The sequence below is a fragment of the Typopeltis vanoorti genome, chromosome 7 (genome assembly GCF_054136105.1).
Source record: "Typopeltis vanoorti isolate ZY-2024b chromosome 7, IOZ_Tvanoo_1.0, whole genome shotgun sequence".
In the NCBI taxonomy this organism is placed as follows: Eukaryota; Metazoa; Arthropoda; class Arachnida; order Uropygi; family Thelyphonidae; genus Typopeltis; species Typopeltis vanoorti.
Genome location: NC_143555.1, coordinates 16211344 through 16232390, shown reverse-complemented (window position 1 = coordinate 16232390; position 21047 = coordinate 16211344). Strand labels below are relative to the sequence as shown.

General features: G+C 35.4%; 1 protein-coding gene across 1 annotated transcript in view; it reads left to right on the top strand.

The window, feature by feature from the left end:
• LOC150104511 (WD repeat-containing protein 26) overlaps positions 1-21047 on the top strand; it is a 400251-nt gene that overhangs the window by 82289 nt on the left and 296915 nt on the right. Inside the window, exon 4 of the mRNA XM_090395688.1 lies at positions 19138-19274. Coding sequence (XP_090251814.1) covers positions 19138-19274 — 137 coding nt within the window. The remainder of the gene's footprint in view (positions 1-19137; positions 19275-21047) is intronic.

Here is a 21047-nt window from a genome sequence, read left to right as displayed (position 1 = left end):
CCTGCAGACTTGTACTGGATTTATTTAGGAGTATAACATTATCTGCATAAAGTAAAGAGGTGAGATTAGCATCTCCAATTTTGATAGGTTTAATTCTCCTTCATATGATAGATATAGAAGATGAATTACACTCCCACCTGGTTCAACATCAAACCATCTTCCTGTACCTCCTTTAATTCTAAATGCTGATTAATAACCCAAATATAGACTTAGTATTGCTTGATATAATATTTCATTTATGCCATATAACTGCAGCATTTTGAACTGCTTTTCTCTTGGCACCTTGTCATATTCCTTTTTCAGATCTACGAAATAAATACATATCCTTTTTATATTCTATATGTATATATAGAATATAAAAAATTATATAAAACTAATAAAAAACTATATACAGTATATAGTTTTTTATTTTTATTTTTATTTTTATTTTAACGTGTAAAACAAAATCATGTTTCCCTGGTGCAAAAATTCACAGTATTAGTTATATCATCCGGATGCAAAAAGGTTTGGCAAAAGAATTAATTGTCTTGGTTGGCACAAATGATTTGAGCAGAAAAAAGTATTCTTTGAAGGAGAATGTAATGGAGTTACTAGAAGAAGCAACACCGAAGAGCGAGAAGGTGAAAATTTTAAGTCTCCTTTGACTAGGCTCTTTAATTTAAGTCTCAGCTCTGGTAGAGTTCCAAGAGTGGAAAGAGGGCAAAATAATTCCCTTGCATAAGGAAGGTTCTAAGACTGCAGATTATATCAAATTATGGACCAATCAGTATCTCAAGCATGGTGACAAAAATCCTAGAAAAATTGGTAAAAATGAGAATTCAAGGATGGGTAGAAAAAATATTATGCTTTATAAGGGTCAACATGGCTTTGTGAAGGGTCTTAGTAATTTACCAACTTTTTATAATAGAGTAACAGCTCAGTTGGATCAAGGAAATGGCTAAATGATGATTTTGCTGGTTTTTGCAGAGGCATTGGACAGAATACCACATGGAACTCTGTTATGCAGATTAGAACAAATAGGAATGGACATGACATTAGTTAAGTCAATAAGAGGGCGGCTGCTGGACAGATATCAAAAAGTGGTATGTGGGGTGGGTGGTAGAATTAAGACAAAAAAACAGGCGACTATGATGTGCAACAAGGTTCAGTGCTGTGACCATTGCTGTTTAATTTGTACATAAATGATATAGTCATAACTTGAAAGGAAAAATTCAGTTGTTTGCTGATGATGCGAAATTAGGTAGCGTAATAGTTAATCAATATGATGTGGAGAGTATGCAGGACAATTTAAATAGGCTGTCACTATGGGCAGAAGATAATAGGTGTCAGTTTAATGTGGAGAAATGTCAAGTTATCATTGTGGTACTAGCGGTGTACCACAATGATGGAGCTGTTCTCCAGGATATAGATGAAGCTAGAGATTTAGGAGTGGTGGTAGGCAGAGAGTTAAAGTTTAGAGGACATGTTGCTAAGGTAGCCCATAAGATTACTTGTCTGTTGAAGAACACACTAACCAGTAAAGATAAGGAAGTTATTTCTCTTTATAAGGACTCGATACATGCACATCTGTATTACTGTCTTCAGGTCCGGTGTCCTGGTTTTTTTGGGGGATGAGGAAGAAGTGGAGAAGATTTAGAGGCTAGCAACCAAGATGGTAAGTGGTCTGTGGATAGATTGAGCATGTGTGGATTACAGAAGTTGGTTGATAGGACAAAAAAAAAGAAAAAAAAAAGAGGAGGATATGATAGACATTTAGGTTGCTTAAAGTGTTATAGGATCGATATAGGGGAAATTTGAGGGGCCAGAAGAAGAGGACATCCCTGGAATTTGAATAAAGGCGTGATTAGTCGGGGTGTGAGGACTAGATTTTTTGCTTGGAGAGTTGTGAATGAGTGGAATGGGTTGCCAGAATCAGTTGTGTGTGCTTTGTTATTGGTTCAAATTCGATTAATTGGTTCAAAGAGTGGTATGATAGATTGTGTGGATATTTTGTCTCCCATGATGAGTCTTTGGACTTCATGGAGGTGCCCGTACAATAATAATAATATTCCAATGATTTCGAAACATTTGTCTTATAGTGAAAATCTGATTCTGACAACTTCTTTTGGCCTGAATCCAGCCCATTCTTCTCCAGACTTTTCTTGCATAAATTAAATTTATGCAAGATTTTAATATTTGACTAACATTCTGAATTATGCAGTGTAGTCATTGTAAAACTTCTCTACCTTCATTATTATTATTATTCCTGATAACTCTAAGGAGTTCGAAGACTCATCGTGGGAGGACACCTACAACTGTCTCAACCACTACACCAAGCCTCTACTACGAATCATCTCCATCCATGCCATCTACCGCCCACCTCCATCACCACTACAACTAGTATTTTTTGTCTGTAAATTGCGTGTGTTCTGATGGGCCGATTTGTCTGTATTCATATTTGAGCATTTCTTTTCAAATATCAACTACACAAGATACCTTTTGTTTTCATGTTTTTGATGGCTTTTTCTAACTCAGGTATTGCTTTCTGCTCCTGAATGCAATTGAATGTTTTTTCTACCACTATTCCCATTGCTTGTTTCATTTATCCCTTCTGCAGACATCAAAAATGTCTTTATCTTCAGTTTCCATGTGACTTATTATCCCTGATTCATTTTGCCACACTCTTTCCTCCATTTCTTAGGTTTTTAGCAGCTCCAGGATATTTTACCACCTTCCTGATATTTATTTTCTGTGTTCTTACCAAAATCTCCCCACAACTTTTGTTTAGCTAATTTTACAGAATACTTTTTTTTTTTACGTTTTTGCTATATTCTCTCAAAGATTCTTTCTCAAAGAGAATGAGAAAGCATCATTCTCTCTTAGCTGCCAAGAAGTTTCGATACACTCTCTCTTCTTCTTGAGTCCACCTTGGGATTCTGGTTTTTTCAACTTGCATACGACCTCGTGACATGCAACTCTATCTGAATCAGTGTTTTGTTCAGGGTCTGCCACTGAATTTCCATTATTTGGTTCTTGTTTTGAAATGTTTTAGTTTTTTCTTGAATAATGTTTGTGTATTTGAGTCTACACTTCACCTCTTAAAGCTGCTCAAATTTAATTGATTTTAAAACTTTTTACTCACTACTTTTCAGTATGATATTCAATTTTAGCTTGCTCAAAGCTAAATGTTCATTTTCTATTTCAAATCCTCTGTGTAGTCTGAACCATTATGAAGACATTGATATCAATAACAACACATGCATTCAATGAGACTTTTCTTATTTCTTGTCATCTCTCCATGCACATCTACAAGTTGGAACATGATGTTAGTAATCACTAGTCATTACTAACTTCAAGTAAAACAAAGGAGGTAAACTGGCCCTCTCAGACATTTTATTCTCCTATTCTCCTTCTGGTGAACTACTACCAGTCTACTGTCAGGTTTGGGCCCATATACCATCCGGCAACTGGCCTATATTACCTTAACTGATGTTAAGGTACCATCAAAATAGAGGAGGATCTGGGTCTCTTATATTCACTTACACTGTATGGAGAAGAGAGGAAGAATGGAGACCAAACATGTCCTTTGCTACTTCAGGCTCTTAGTAAGCAGAGTGGTAGTGTGATGTTTTAATGATACTTGTGACATAAAGACTGAATAATATATGCACGTAAACACAAGAAAGATATTTAATTAACCAAATATTTCGGTCTGGAAATAGCAGACCATCTTCAGTGGCACTACAAGAACAGTTTAAAAAAAAAAAAAAATACAAGATGGAATACTAACAATAGATCATTTAAAAATAGAAAAAGCCACGTGATGTTATATCACTAAGTATTAAAGGGAATATTTTTAAGCAGACATGATTGAAATAAAGATATTAATTAATAATATTAAATAACATAAAATTAATATGAATTAATAGAGTGGTAGTGTTTAACCAGGCACTGAAGGTCATCTACCATCTAATAGTCTAGTTGGCATTTCCTCCTACTGGGAAAATATTCTTTGCAGTGGGAATGCTCACTGAATGGTCCAGAGTTCCTTTTTGTAGAAAGGAAGGTCAGCTCATCACAGAAAGGTGAGGTTGACTTGATAGGTAGAGGCTGTATATTGTATATATCTATTGTATATATATGTATATTCCTGCCCATTAGTTGCCCAGCGGATAAATGATGTTCTTCTGTAAACTTAAAAATTCCTCCGGTTATTCACTCCCAGTGATTCAGTATTCTTCGATCACTCCACTTTCCCCATCTCAGTTAAGGTCTTATAACATGTCCAGGTGAACTTATTCTGTTAATTTTAAGGTATATGTATCTAATGATATCCAACTCATTAAATCTGTATAGCTTATTGGGTCATGAGTTAACTTTTCCTCCACATCTCATTCTCCTGTACTACATCTGAGAAGCCTTCTTTCAGATAAAAGCAGTGATCTTTCATCTGTCTTTGACAGGTTTTGAGGCATATGTTAATATCTCTTTACAAGTATTTTGTAATTTTGTTTTCTTTACTGTGACTTATGACAACATTTCCTAAGTTCGTGGGAATTTTTTTTTGCAGAAAGAAACTGTTTGAATCTCAACACTGATGTCATTTTTATAGTTAACTTTGGATCCTAACTGTGTAAGACATTCAATTTCATATAATGATTGGCTACATGGAACATACAGCCAGTCTCTATATATTCCATTTCCTAATAGTTTAGGGAGAGTTTTTAATCGATGAGGGAGAGTTACCTGTGAGGGAGGGGGGGGGGTGATTTGGATAAATCTGTGTGTTAAGGCTAAAGTGCTGAAAGGATCAGTGCTATGTACAGCACCGGAACAGGATTAAAAAAACTATTTTCATTCTTCCAATATTTCATCTTTCACGCTTTTCAGGGAGTACAGACTAACACTTTTAAAACACATACACACATAGGCAACACAATACTAAATGAAACACGTGGATGTAACACTAGACTGCTATCTAAGTGGGATGTCCCCCATAGTCACCTGTAGCAGTTGTATTTTTGATATCTTTATAGATGAACACAAAAATACATCTGCAATCATGACTGTGGCCAGTCTGGTTCTTGCAGACAATACATTGGATATTGCTCATAGGATCAACTAGAAGAAAAAAAATCACAATGTTCCATCCCAGCAAATTTAGAAAAGAAAGAATGTTCTTAGAATTTGCAGGCTGCCCTTAGAAATCTACTGAATTTAAATAAATAAGGATGCAAGAAAGTTCCCAAAATATAAGAAACATCAATCCACAGCGATCTTAATTACAACTGAGGCCTCCTGCAGATGTCCATGGACAGCACCCCCTCTTAGATAGTACTTTAGTGTTATATCCATGTTTTATTTAGTATTGTGTTGCCTTTGTGTGTTTGTTACAAGAGTTTGTACTCTCTGAAGATGGCTTTGTGACTGAGACTAAATATTGGAAGAATTAAAACATTATAATCTCTTCTCAGTACTGTGCATACTCCATTAAACCTCCAATAATTTTGGATAAATGTTTGGACAATTGTCTTAGGCTGTCTATGCTGCTACTACTATTGGACAAGGGGAGGGGAGTATTATGTTTATGAATTTTAAGGACCTGATATATCCAGGATGATTTGACATGATATAAGGCTTAATCTTTTTGGGCAAAGATGTAAATTTTTTTTAAAAATAATTTATACTGTTTTTTTCTTCTATGTTTTTTTAGGATCCCATTTTATCTGATAAGTAGCACTGTCCTTAAGGAGATAAGCAGATTACAACAGAAAAATAAGTAATCTTATTAAGGCCTCTGCTAAGTAGTGAAAAGGTGTCACACTTTATTATTAAAGCACAAAGGATTGGAGCAAGTTGTAGAATTGACATTGGCTATTTACTAGTAAATCATGGCATTTCCTCTCTCCCCCAGATGAAAGAGAACCACGTACTTCATTGCATTAAATACAATCTTGAAAGACTATTTTCAGAATCTGCAGCAGAGTTAAAAAAAAAAACCAGCCTAATCTTAATAAATATGGTTCTAATAAACTTCCAAAAATTTGAGAAACTTGAATTCCTAGGCCTCCTGCCCAAAATCTGTAGCTAGCCAACAGCACCCATAGAGGGTACACCTCATAGGAATTTAGTCTTTATTTATTCTATCTCATTTCTTCCACTTATTGTTTCGTGTGTGTTTTTGTATATGTTATTACAAATTTAACATTGTATTCCTGATGTCTACATGACAGACTAAATATTAAAATGATTAAACCTGTTTAATTATTTCTTTCTGCTGTAAATTATTCCATTATAGTGCAACACATGAATATAATAACTACATTCTCTACCTAAAAACACTATTATTATTATTATTATATGAGCATTTCCTTGTAGTCCAAAGTCTCATTGGGGGAGACCAATCTATCATACTTCTCCTTGAACCCATTAACAGACAAGTCACTCACAACTGACTCTGGCAACACACTCCACTCATTCACAACTCTCCAAGCAAAAAATCTAGTCCTCACACCTCACCTCTACTAACCACACCTTTATTCAACTTCTAGGGATGACCCCCTTGTTCTGGTCCTTCTGGCCAAGTGCTGAAACCTCTGCATCTATGCTATAAAACCTTTAAGCAGCTTAAATGTTTCTATCATATCCCCTCTTTTTCTCCTATCAACTATCTTCTGCAACTTACATACACCTTCATTCTATCCTCATAGGGAACACTCCCCACAGGCCACACTTCTGAATCCCCCCCCCCAAAAAAAAAAACAGGGGACCAGAGTTGAGCAAAGTAATCCAGATGTGAGCATATCAAGGCCTTATAAAGAGGAATAACAACTTCCTTATCTCTACATGTTAATGTGTTCTTCAATAGCCAAGTAATCTTATAGGCTATCTTAGCAATATGTCCTCTAAACTTTGACTCTCTGTCAACCACCACCCCTAAATCTCTAGCTTCATCTATTTCCTGGAGTACAGGGTCATCAATGTGATACACAGCTTGTTGTCTATTTATCCCAAAATGCATAACTTTACATTTCTTAACATTAAACTGACACCATTAACTTTTGCCCATACTGACAGCCTATTTAAATCATCCTGCATGCTCTCCACATTGCCTTGATTAACTATTACTCTACCTAATTTTGCATCATCAGCAAACAACTGAATATTTCCTATATCATTTATGTACAAATTAAGCAGCAACGGTCCCAGCACTGAACCTTTTGCCTTGATTCTGTCCCTCCACATATAACTTTTTGTTATCTGTCCAGCAGCCACCCTCTTATCCACTGAACAAGTGTCATATCCATCCCCATTTGTTTTAATTTGTGTAACAGAGTTGCATGTGATATTCTGTCACATGCCTTTGCAAAAATCATCATGTAGCCATTTCTTTGATCCAATTCGGCTGTTACTTTATTATAATAAGTTAGTAAATTACTAAGGCATGATCAATCATTCACAAAGCCATGCTGACCTTCACAGAGTATCATATTTTTATCTACCCATTCTTAAATTGCTGTTGCTGCTTCAGTCTTAGAACCTCCCTTATGCAAAGGAAGTATTTTGCCCTTTTTTCCACTCCCTGGGAACTCTACCAGATCTGAGACTAGTCAGAGACATTGCCAGTTCCCTTGCACATTCTCACAAAATCCTAGCTGATATCCCATCTAATCCCACAACTGTATTTACATTGAGATTCTGCAATATCCTAAGTGCCTCCAATTCATCCACCTCTGTTCCAGTATTAGTGTCCATCCCCCCCCCCCCCGCATCTTTATACAACCTCCAGGGATGGCCTCTCATCCTTCCCATCTTAACATCCACTCTTTTTATAATTTGTTCCATATTAAACTGATAGACTCCCCTAACTAACTTGAAGGTCTCTGTCATACTCCTCTTTTCCTCCTATCTACCAACCTATGTAAATCACATTCTCTCAAATGCTCTTCATTAGCAACACTCCAGAGTTCTGACATCACTTTGATCATTCATCTTTGGATCCTCTGTAGTGTTTCCACATCACATTGAAAACTAGGTTACCAACACATAGGTTAAAGCAGCGTTTCTCAACCTTTCTAAGCCCAAGGACCAGTAAAATGCCTGAAACAATTCTACGGACCCACTAAGTTACAGAGGCGTAGCTGATGGGCAGAGATCTGCGCCAGCCTGCACTTTTTTGGTGTTTAAGAAATCTTGCCATACTGTCTATAAAACAGCAACTGAGTGATGAAATAGACTTCGACAATGTCATCGATTTTGCGAACAGAAAAGCAAGAAAAATAGCATTTTAGAATGTTGGAATTAAAATTTTACTTCAAAAATAAACATACTGTTTATAATTTATTTCCCTATACGTCGTTTGACTTTCTGTAATTTTTTTAAAAAAAAAACTTATGTAGGAATTACCAACGTTTCAGGAAAAACTGTGCCATTTACAACATAATAAATCTAAAAGCATGTTTTGAATACATATGGAAACAATTTTGGAAGTAAACAATTGAACATGTATTATCATTAAATAAAGTTTTCATTTTTATTAAACAAATACTACTTACTTTTAATGAGATTGTTGAGCGGCTCTTGCAGAGTTGCTGGATATCTGGCTCAATATTGGTCAACTTCAGTCGAAGATCGGCATACACACTAAGACGATTTCTGTATTTTGTTTTTATTTGAAGGAGCGATGAAAATCCTTTCACACAAAAATAGGTTGTAGAAAACTACATGAAGATTTTTAATGCTTCTTCCGATAATTCAGGAAATTCCCTTCTCACTGAAGGCGAGATCCAAAATCGAGCCAAACCAAGATCACGGAATTGCATTTTAAGTCCACTGTCACTTGAAAGCTCAATTAACTGTTCTTTTTTCGATAACGAAAGGTCGTTCTTTCTCATGACTGCAATGGATCGCGAACCCACAGAAATTTATAAAAGTTATTCGGAAAATATGTTTCAAAATTCCGTTTCAGATTTTTGAGGGTCACAAACCCTTTCCAGAAACTCAGAATCAACAAAAATATAATTTTCCACTAAAAAGGATTCCAATGTTGGAAAAGGTGAAAATTGTCTGTCTTTTACATAACTAATCCATAACACCAGTTTTTTCTCGAATGCCTTTATTTTGTCGTAAGCATCATGAACAGTTAAAGAATTTCCCTGAAGGGAGAGATTTAGTTCATTTAATTTCAAAAAATGTCTGAAAGATAGGACAGTGTTGATAACCAAACTTCATCAACAAGGAGTAAGGCAAAATCAGAATTATGTTCATTTACAAATAATAAAATTTCATGCCTTAATTGAAATAACCTTGTTAGTACTTTGCCCCTGGAAAGCCAGCGAATTTCAGAAAGAAGCAAAAGTTGCATATATTCACTGCCCATTTCATCACAGAGTACTGAAAATAACATGTTATTTAACGGTCGAGCTTTAATAAAATTAACTAGCTTTTCACCATTGTATATCACAGTTTAAAGCTCATACAAAGACAAGCGTTAGCTTGTCTTTGTATGAAACAATATACCCGATTCATATCTGGAGCTACTTCCTTGACCATAGAAACAACCCTACTATGCCTGCCTGTAAGGGCACGAGCTCCATCTGAACAGAAGCCTATATATTTTTTCACTGGATTCCTTAGTATATTATGTACTTATTGAGAGTGTGAAATATTTCTTCTCCAGTTGTTCAGGATGACAAAGTTCTGCAAATAAGAATATCATCATGAATGTTGTTATCATGCGCATATCTTACATAGCATATTAACTGCACATCATCTGTAACATCAGTAGCCTCGTCTATTTGTAACGCATAATAAGAGCTCTTCTTAACTCTTTCGATTAACTGAGATTCTACGTCACCTGCCATATCATTAATTCTGCGACCGACAGTGTCATTTGAAAGGGGAATCAAATCAATATCTTTTAGTAACTTCTTGCCAAACATAGTTTTTACCACATCTTTTATAGTTGGAAGTAGTAAATTTTCTCTGATAGAATGAGGTTTCTCTGTTTTTGCTATGCGCAAACTTAAGAGATAGGATGCTTCTAGTGCCTTGCTATTAATGGAACTCATGCCGGAAATTATATCTTTCCCATGATTTAATGTCCCTAAGCGTCGCTGAAAAAATTCAATTGGTTTATTATTCATATTACAATGTTTAGTTTTTAAATGTCATCGGAGTTTCGCAGGTTTCATGCACTCTTTTGACAACACTTCATAACACAAAACACATTGAGGTTTCTGTTCACTTTCATCTCCACACACCAAGTAAACCCGAATTTCAAATATGAACTGTTATATTTTCTACTGTATTTTTTCTTTGAACTTCCGATTTATTCGCTGTTACAACACGTGTATCAAAATTATTCTTAGCATCACCTGCTTCATTTGCTTTTCTTTTCAAAGTCCTAGTTCTAAGCCACTTTTCCATTATTAAAAAAAGTTTCTGAAAAATATATAAATACTGGGGTTAACTCATGACACACTTTGTCTAAGTATCACTTAGCACTTCTGAAGATTTGAAACAACAAGCAGTTGATTGAAATGTGGATAACACATATTCACTGCAAATCTGATAAAACAGCAAGGGAAGGCAGAAGCAATAAAACTATTTTGCTGTTCACTTCACCTATCTTTTATTATTCATCATTCTGCTGCTAACTTTGTAGCAGCAGAATGACGAATAATAAAAGAAGGGTAAATCGAACAACAATATTGTTTTATTGCTTTCGCCTTTGAACATTCTGACGCTATTTGTTGGTTTTTTTAAGTCTCCATTTCATTTCAATAATTTTTCTTACTTATTCAATTTTAATTTGTCTTGTTTGGGTAATTAAAAAAATATATATTTAATTAATTTAAGTCTGCCTGCGGACCACCTGTCCCATCGTCGCAGACCACAGTTTGAGAAACACTAGGTTAAAGTTAAAGCAATAACCTCACTAGGATGATATACCCTTCCAAAGTGATCGCTTAGTAACTTAACTATTTTATCTGCTTCTGTCTCCTTGTGACCATCATCACTCATTAAGTTTAATCTTCCATAGTCATTCTTCCTCTTACTTGCCACATAATGAAATAACTCTTTGGGATTTTCTTTGGCCTGCATGGCTAGATTCTTCTCATAATCTGATTTTGTTTTCTTGCCTTGCTGGTGACCTTTCTTACCTGAGCCTTGTACTGTTCACGAATTTGCTGGTCACCTTTCTCTTCATATGCCCTCCACAGCATTTTTTTCTTTCGCAGCTCATGCTTAATGATATTACTCATCCATCTAACTCCTACCCGATTAACCCTCCTTACCCTAGGTATATTGGTCACAAACAGTGTCAGTATGTCTAAATGGAGAGGAAACAGAAGAATTCCCAGTGGAGAGAGAGAGGAGTTAGACAAGGATGCAAGTTATCACCATTATTGTTTAACCATTATAGTGAAGAGATGCTTAGAGAGGCACTTGAGGATGTAGAAGAAGGAATACAAATAAATGGAATCATTAATAACTTAAGATATGCAGATGATGTAGTGGTGATGGCAGAAAGTGAAAATGGATTACAACAAATGGTTCAAAGAATTGAAAACTTTTGTAAAGAGTGTGGACTAAGGATTAACACAAAGTAAAGATAAGATGTCATCATTAAATTCCTGCCATGTACCCTCAAGGGATGTACAGGATATGATAGTACTACATGAAAAATTTACATCATTACTAAATTCTTGTCTACAATTTTCCTCCAAATCAGTCTGCTACTTGTCAAGACTCCAACATTACCAGATCTTATATTTCTATCATCTAAGGCACTTTGTACCGTATCAATCCACCTATATCTTGGTCTTCCTCTGGGTCTTTTTCCTGCCAACTTGGCAGAGAACACTTGTTTTGCTCATTCTCGCTCATTCTGTTTAAGTGACCATACCACCTGAGATTAGCTCTGCTAACGCATTCCTGGATGCTGACAATGTCAAGTTCTTCCCTAATATTCTCGTTTTTAATATGATATTGCCATTGATGCTAGCTATTCACGCCTCTAAACTTTCTCAGGACTCTCATATCTGCGGTCTCTAGTCTTTGGTCAAGTGTTTTACTTCTGACCCAGCTCTCAGATCCATACGTTAAAACTGGTTTGACACGGTCTTGTATACAGCTAATTTAGTGTTCCGACTAATTTCTCTCTTATTCCATATGAATTTATTCAATTGACTTCCTACCATACCAGCTTTGTTGATTCTGTTGTGTATTTCCATATTTAATTTACCCTCTTCACTAAAATCGTGCCTAAGTAGCTGAAATGTTTTACTTGTTCTGCAGGTTCTCCATTCAAAACACAGTTGAGATTTTCAATGATTCTGCCTATTTTCATTGTCTTTGTCTTTTTATTGCTGACCTTCATACCATATCTATTACTACGGTTATTCAATTTAGTCAGAGAATCTTGCAGACTTGTAGTAGATATATTTAAAAGTATAGCTTTGTCCACATAAAGCAAAGAGCTGACATTAACATCCTACTCTGCTATTTCGATCCCCAATAAGGACCAACTTTTCCTTTTTCATTGTGTCAGTAGCTTTCTCTAGAGCCTCAGAAAATTCCTCCACTTCTGCCTTAGTAGAACCTTCTGTGGGACCATAGGCACAAATAAGTCTCATTGTCCAGTTTCCCATTCTGATATTTGCCAAAATCACTCTACTTGACACTGCCTGCCATTCAAGAAGATTAGCCTCGTATTTTGTGTTGAATACTATGGCTACTCCGTCTTTTCCTTGATTGTCATTGCCTGAATATAACATTTTGTATTTATTGCTCAGAAAGATCTCACCAGTTTTTGTCTTTTTTGTTTCAGTCACCCCTATTATGTCGATCTGGTACTTATCTAATTCCTCCGCTAGTTCCATTTCTTTGCCATTCAGGCTTCTTATGTTGATAGTACCGATCTTTAACTCTGGTGATGTTGAGTTGGGGTGTATTTTCAGATTTGTTCCAGTAGCTGACTTTTCGCTTTTTGCCCTGGTTCCCTGACGAGAACAACGGGGGCCTTGTTTAACCGGGCGACGCCCCAGCCGGCATGAAATTTTGTCATGTTGTACCATCATTTTGTATTTTGGTTTAACCAATAGGAATACCATTTGGTCGGCTAAATCCCAAATTGCCAGCCCATCCTCGTTCATTCAGTATCCAGGTAGATACCCAACAGGGTGCACCAAGAGAAGGTGAGGATTGGACATTAGGTCAGAAGCCCTGGTCGGTTCTCCGCATTCCTTTAAAAGCTATGTGGAGGTCTCCTCTCAGTTATATAGCTTTGACAAGTAAGCAGATAACATGTGGAGGAAAGATTTTAGAACACGTTGATATATTTCAATATTTAGGTAGCTGGATCTCAGAGAAAGGAACTTCAGAGTTGGACATTAGAAATATAATAGGCAGAGCTAAATAAGCCTTTATGGAAATGAAGAGAATTTTAATAAACAAGAATATTAAAATAGGTGTTAGAGTTGGAATAGTTAAAGCAACAGTCTGGAGTATTGCAAGTTATGGAAGTGGGTCATGGACACTCAGAAAGAGAGAGATGGAAAGAATTAATGCATTGGAAATGTTGTGTTATAGAAAGATGGAAAAGATTAGCTATACAGAGAGAATATCAAATCAAGAATTTTTAAGAAGAGTTGGGATGGGAAGAAACACTGAAAAACCAAAGAAAGACCAGATTTGCAGGACATCTTCTGAGAGGTTCTTTGGGACACCTGACAAGAACTATATTACAAGAGAAAGTTGAGGGGAAGAGAAGACGAAGACCAACTAGAGAGTGGTTCAATGACATCATGGAATGGACTGGTTTAAGAATGATGGAGGCGACAGACAGAGAGAAATGGAGAAGAGCTGCTCATCTGCTACAAACCCTCTTGCTAGAGGATGCTACTGAGACTTACGATGCTAGGTATACAGTTTAATACTACTTCCTCTAGATCACCCTATAACTATATCCTATGCACCAATAACATCTCTACCCTGCATTGTTTTAATGCCATAATACAGATTTAAGCTTTATTTATTTATATTATTTATGATATTACTCATCCATCTAACTCCTACCTGATTAACCTCCCTACCAGCCAAGGTATATGAAATAGGTGAGAGCAAATTGCACTTCTTATTCATGTTAACGGTGTGTTACAGAATTGTATCCAGATTTAGCTGGGTGGCCGGGTTTGGGGGGGGGGGGGGGCATGGGGGAATTAACCCTCCTTACCCTAGGTATACAATTTAATACTGATTCTCCTAGTAGACCTTAACTGTATCCCATGCACTACTAACATTCTTACCCTACAGTGTTTTATGCCATAATACAGATTTAACCTTCTTCTAAGCATGTCATTAATGACCTATTCTTGTATTTCCACAAATACCCTTCTTGGTAGGAATAGTTCCTCATGATTTACAATCTCCCAAGGTACAGACTGCAACGGTCACTTTCACCGATTGGACGGCAATGGATAGCTCTTCTGATTCTATGACCGTGTCCAATACTATCCCACCTTTGGTCTCTACCATGCACAGGCCCAGCTGGTGTGGCGGTGTGCAATATAGACATGCACCGCAGAAGAAAAGGTGCCTGAAAGATCTCAAAAAATATGAGAATACAGAGTTTAAACAAACAACGAATGGTACAGAATTGTACAAATAATTATGAATGTACGTCGTCTTCCGTTCAGGCCCCTTCAGATCTTCCCGATAAACGAACAAATAATTTTGAAATTGTATCCTGGATCTGGATTATATCACTATAGTTTTTGATTAAAATTTACGGAAATATACCTAAAATAGTTCTTTATTTTTTGATATATTACAAATCAACTTATGATTAATTGTTGAGTTCCTGTAAGGGCCGTATCCCTATTTTAATCAGATCGGATTGCATGTGGTCCAGCCCTAAAAGTCAGCTCACTACTGATAATTCATTCTTCTCGACATTCGAGCCTGTTATATTAGCGGGGTGTTAGGGCGGCGTCAGCGACTCACAAAATAATCAGGTGCAACTCTCGAGTCCAATACGAAACATTCTTGTAAAATTCTCCACATCTATTTTTGTTGAATCTTCAAAATTAATTTATTTATTAATGCAAAATTAATGTAAAGAATATTTGAATAAATCTCTTAACTTTATATTACTATTTTATATTATTTTGAAAATTTATATAACTTGAAAAAATTTGTATAAGCAGGACTAATCCGTAGGTAACATTATACTGTAAAGCGGTTTTCATTTGTTTTTCATTTCCTGTTCATTTTATTCACACTTTATTCCAAAAAAACTTTTTTGGAAAGGCTCCAAACATTAATCCCACACACAAGAAAAATACTATGTGCTGGTCCTGACCATGCAGTATCCACATATAAACAGATCCATGATATTTAAGCGCACTATTTCTTTATTAATATCCATTTGGGTCTCCTCATTTCCATGGCTGCATGTTCAACATCAATAACATTATTTTCCCATCTTACCATCGGTATTTGTTGCATTCTCATCACCTAACAGATACTCACTTTTGAAACGCTTAATACATGCTCTCTTTCCAGTTTGTTTCCTTCCATGTATTCTTTAATTTTCTCGACACATACATTTCGCACATTGCACTGAATAATATCTATTCAGTGCAATGTGCAAATTCAAATTGCAATTCAAATCCAATAAGTGGTATCAGTGAAACTTGTTATAGATCCAGGAATTAGCTGTTATAATGTTTGTATACAAATGATAGAAGTATAAGTAAACAAGGCAAATGAAAAAGTTGCATTGATTAAATCTGTTCACCCAGAAATTGGTGGAATAAGTGAGACATGGTTGGATTAGGATGACACCCTGACAGGAATAGAGATGGAAGGGTACGATGTGTTTTTCGTGAAAATAGAAAAGATAAAAAGGGATAGGGAGTGCTATTGATGATAGAAAAATAGTTATGTCCATACAAGGTAGAAATACAAGATGGAAATAGTATCAGTGGTTTTGTGACAGTATGGTGTGTGAAATTAATAGAAGGTGAAATACCCAGTCAGATGTTGCTATAGACCTGATAACCTGATAACGTGGATGGTAGTGACAATGAAATGTATAATCAAATTAGCCAAGCAAATAAGACAGTGATCATTATGGACTATTTTGATTATGGCAGTGTAGACTGGGATGATTAGGTAGCAACTAGAAGTAAAGAAAATGAGTTGCTGAAGTTTTTGAGGGATAACTACCTCATGCGGCACACAAGGATTGTGGGTACTACTGGATTTGATCATCTCATCAGAGAATCTTATTATAAATGAGGGTGTCAAATCAATCTCCCTCCAGTTGGTGGAGAGTGACCATAAAGTTATTACCTGGATGGTTGCCAGCAGTCTGAGGACATCTATGTGGAACTACAAGACTGATGATTAGAGAAGATCAGGAGACAGCCTGCAGGGTGTAGTATGGAATGAGGAATTGGCTTGAAAGGTCAGTGCTGCTTGGGTGATATTCAAGAACTATCTAGTAGATGCAGTGTCTAAAAGTATTCCAAGGGGTCCGAAGGTTAAATAAGATAGGTTGTGAAATGAATGGACGGAGAGATTAAGCACACAATACAGAGGAAAAGGCATTATAGAGGCGACAGAAGAGGCATGGTAATAATTAATTCCATGAGAAATGCAAAGAACAGTCAAGGAGGGTGACTCGGTTGGTAAGGGTAGTAAAAATGAAGCATGAGCAGCAGTTAGCTAATGAAGCCAAAAAAAAAAAAATCCTAGCAAGTTCTTTTTGATATGTAGCCAGCATAAAAAAAAAAAAAAAGATTATCGTAGGATAATATTGATCATGGAAAATGTATAAGAACAGCTGATTCAAAGGATATAGTTGAGATATTTAATGAGCAGCTGATATAGGTCTTTCATTCTTGTGAACATGACATTATGGAGAGTTTGAGAGCAGTTGATGATTAGGGAGAGTCTGACTGTAAGTGAGCAAGAAGTATATTAGGAATTGAGCAAACTTGATGTTAATAAGGCTGTGGGACTTGATAGTATATCACCACAAATTTTAAAGTAATGTGCCAGGGAGTTAACATCTGCCTTGACATGTTTTGCTTAATGAGTCTTGCATTAAGTCAAGTTCCAAAGAAGTGAAAGGGAGGCAAGATTGTGAAGCTTCATAAGAGAGCTGATAGAACACAAGCATCAAATTATAGGCCTATCTGTGTGTCAGTTGTTGTGGTTAAAGTGTTGGAGTGGCTGGTGAGAACCAGGATCCAGAATTGTGCTGACAACATGGATTTGCTGAAGGCAGGTCATGTTTTAGTAATCTACTTACTTATTACAAAAGGTGATTGCTTCATTGGACAAAGGAGTTAGATACACAGTAGTATACTTAGATTTTACAAAGGCTTTTGATAGTCGAACTAGAGCGGATGGAATTGGATATTAGACTAGTGCATTGGATTAGAGATTGGCTATCTGATTAGTAACAGCAAGTTGTGTATGCGGGAGCAATATCCCAGAAGAGGAAAGTTGCTAGTGGTATGCCTCATGGGTCAATTTTAGGGCCATTTCTGTTTAACCTGTATGTTAATGATATTGGTGAAGATTTGGATGAGGATATTCAGGTTGTTTGCTGAGGAATACAAAGAACAGTCAAGGAGGGTGACTCAGTTAGTAAGGGTAGCAAAAGTGAAATATGAATAGCAGTTAGCTAATGAAGCAAAAAAAAAACTAGGGAGTTCTTTCCAAAGTTGGGATGACTATGAGGAGTAGAGCAGAAGTTATGGCTTAGAAGAAGACTCGAATAGATTGAGTGAATGGGCACAGGAGTGGGGTTACCAGTTCAATGTTGCAAAATGTAAGGATAATATTTATTTAAAATTTAGGAAACAAAGATGGGATGTAGAAATTATGCTTGTTGGGGATATATTTGTTGAGATGGAGGAAATAAGATCTTGGTGTAATGGTGGATTAGGATCTAAAATTTAGAGGACACATTGCCAAAATTGTGAGAACAACACAAGTTCTGGCAATGATGAGGACACTGACTTGTAGAAGTAAGGAGATTCTTGTTCCATTGTATAAGGCCTTGATTAGGCCACACATGGACTACTGTTCACAGATTTGGTTACCCAATTTTCAAAAGGACAAAGAAATGTTGGAAAGGGCCCAGAGGCGATTGACTAAGGTAGTTTCTTATATGAGGAAAGGTTGAGAAGATGCAATTTACAGAGTCTAGTGGATAGGAAGAAGAAGAAGGGGTGATATGATAAAGACATACAAGTTGGTAAAGGATTATTATAGGATCAATGTTGAAGAGGTTTTTCATAAAATGGTGAGAGATCAGGAGAGAACAAGAGGTCATCCCTGGAGGCTGTATAAGGAGGGTGTGTGACCAAGGGAGTGAGAAGCAGGTTTTTGCATGCAAAGTTGTTATTGATTAGAATGGCTTGCCTGAGAGTGTGGTGTCTGCAGAGAATCTGAATGTGTTTAACACAAGGTATGATGAGCTGTGTGTATGAAAAAGGGACCTCCTAGATGAGTATTTGACTCCATGGGGGTCTTAGGATAATAATAATAAGCTTACCCATGATAGAAATGTTCCATGGGGGGGGGGTACAACCTTTTATGGGCAAGATTGATATAAAAAAAGTCTAAAAAAATTATGTAAAGCAATTTCATACTGGCGATAATTAGTAGTCGATTACTTTATGATTTACATGCATTTTTTTTACAAATTTGATTTTATCTTCTCTGTATGCTGATAGTGTATTGAATTTTAACTCCCTGAAAATTAACAATTTATTTAATCTACTGTATTCTTTCTGGTTTAATATAAGTATATAAATATCATGTGAAATTTTTTCTTATATAATATGAAATTCCTTATCTTGTCAGCATCACCTAGTGATGATTTGTTCATTTGCTTCTGATTCCTTTATGCGGACAAGGTGTTAAAAAAAAAATCATGTATGTTTGTATTTCATAACTCCATTATCAATTGTTTTGAAATATTAATTACTTGTAGTTTTAAGGATAAGTTGAAGTAGTTTATTACTCTCATGCTACATGATACGTTGATGTTTGATTTTGAATCATATTATGCATTACTTTCAAGAAAGTTAGCTTTCAGAATTCATTATCTCAAATTTTATTTTCTTTCAGGAGATGAAATTTTTGTTGCTAGAACAGAAATATTTGGAACATTTGGAGGATGGACACATTTTAGAGGCTTTACACTGTCTTCGTCATGAACTGACTCCTTTGAAACACAATACTTCTCGTGTGCATGAATTAAGCAGGTAACCAGATATTTTGTAAAAACTTATCATTACATTATCTTAAGATTATGAATTATGTAATTAAGAATCATTGAAAAGCATTCTTTATTGATAAGAGATTCTGAACTGGCAAAAGATAGCTTAATAAAAGAACAGTAGAATCAGTAGAAATACATTTAGGTTGTTGAAATTTCTGTTATTTTCCTCTCCTGTAAGTTTGTCTAAGGGTACTTAGACTTTGCTTCCTTTTTTGCAATATCTGAGCTAGTCAGTTATGTTATATATCAGTTTTTTTTAATTTTATTATTTTTTATAGCAAATTATTTGTATAATGGAGTTGTGTTATTAATCTTTTCTTAGTCATGTATATAATATGGGGTGATTTGACTAGCTGTTTAATGCTATGTCAGCCACGCAAATCTCATAGGCAGTATTACAAATGTTTACTTGGTTGCTGTCCTGCTGTTTTTACTTTTATTCTTTAAAATGCTTGAACAAAGCATTAAGTCAACTTTTCTGTATTGCTTGGGAAATCACAACTGTTATAAATAGATGTTTACCAATATAGATCTTAAACATACAAATTTATTGTTTTAATACTGACCATATTGTAATGCATACAAACATCTTACATTATTTGCCTACCAGTTTTGCTAGCAAACTGTCTCTAGCTTTTTCAAGGCCTTGATAGAAAAGCATAAAAAATAGTAAATGCAAATTGAAAGGAACATAAAAACGTTGTGAACAATCTAGTAGCTAAGGTTACAGGTTTGCATGATAGAACGTGTAACCTTAGCTACGAGATTGTTCACTACGTTTTTATGTTCCTTTCAATTTGCATTTACTATTTTTATGCTTTTCCGTCAATACCTTGAAAAAGCTAGACAGTTTGCTAGCGAAACTGGTAGGCAAAGAATGTAAGATGTTTGTATGCATTACAATATGATCAGTATTAAAACAATAAAATTGTATGTTTAACTATTTACGACCAAATATGTTTAATTTAATCGATATAGATCTTTGGTTCACAATGGATTTCTTCCTTATTCATTTAAGTTTTAATTTAAAAGAAGAAACGAATAATTCTACGGAGAATCCTTTTTATTTAATAATAAGTCAGTATTTTGCTTTGGTTATCAAAGTATCTATGCAAGTATAACAACATGTATGCATCACACAGAATGAAAGAAGTATACAGAGAGTACTAAATGGCGTAATCCTACCTGGTGCCCACTATGGGTATTTTAATGAGATCTTTATTTGGAGATGTGACAATCTCATAAACTTCCCAGATAGCAGTGTGAGCAGTCATCTTTATTTAGATTGGTGAAATGTTGTACAGCTGTGATAGATTCTAAAAACTGTCTTCCTCTAATTTAAATGTAAATAAATAGGATTTAAGCAAATTTAAATAGATTTACTTAAAATATTTAAAATTTCAAGAAATTTAGTAAATAACCATTGAATTCTATGACTTGAATCACTAGCATGGTTTGCATCCATAGAGTCATCATAGTGTACATTTTATATGTTTCATGTTCATCAAGACAAAAAGAAGCACCCTGCAAGCCTATACTATATGCATTACTTGGTTAATTATTTTGCCCTCATATTTTGAGGACACAATAAGCAAGAAATTGTAGTATCCAATGCTATCTCTTTTCTAATGTGACTTGACAGTACTATCAGGTAACAAAAAATGTGGATATTTTCTTTTTTTCTCATATTAATTATTTTAACAAAGGTATATCTTCTGTTATCTTTCACAATCATATTTTGACCTCTTTATCTTAT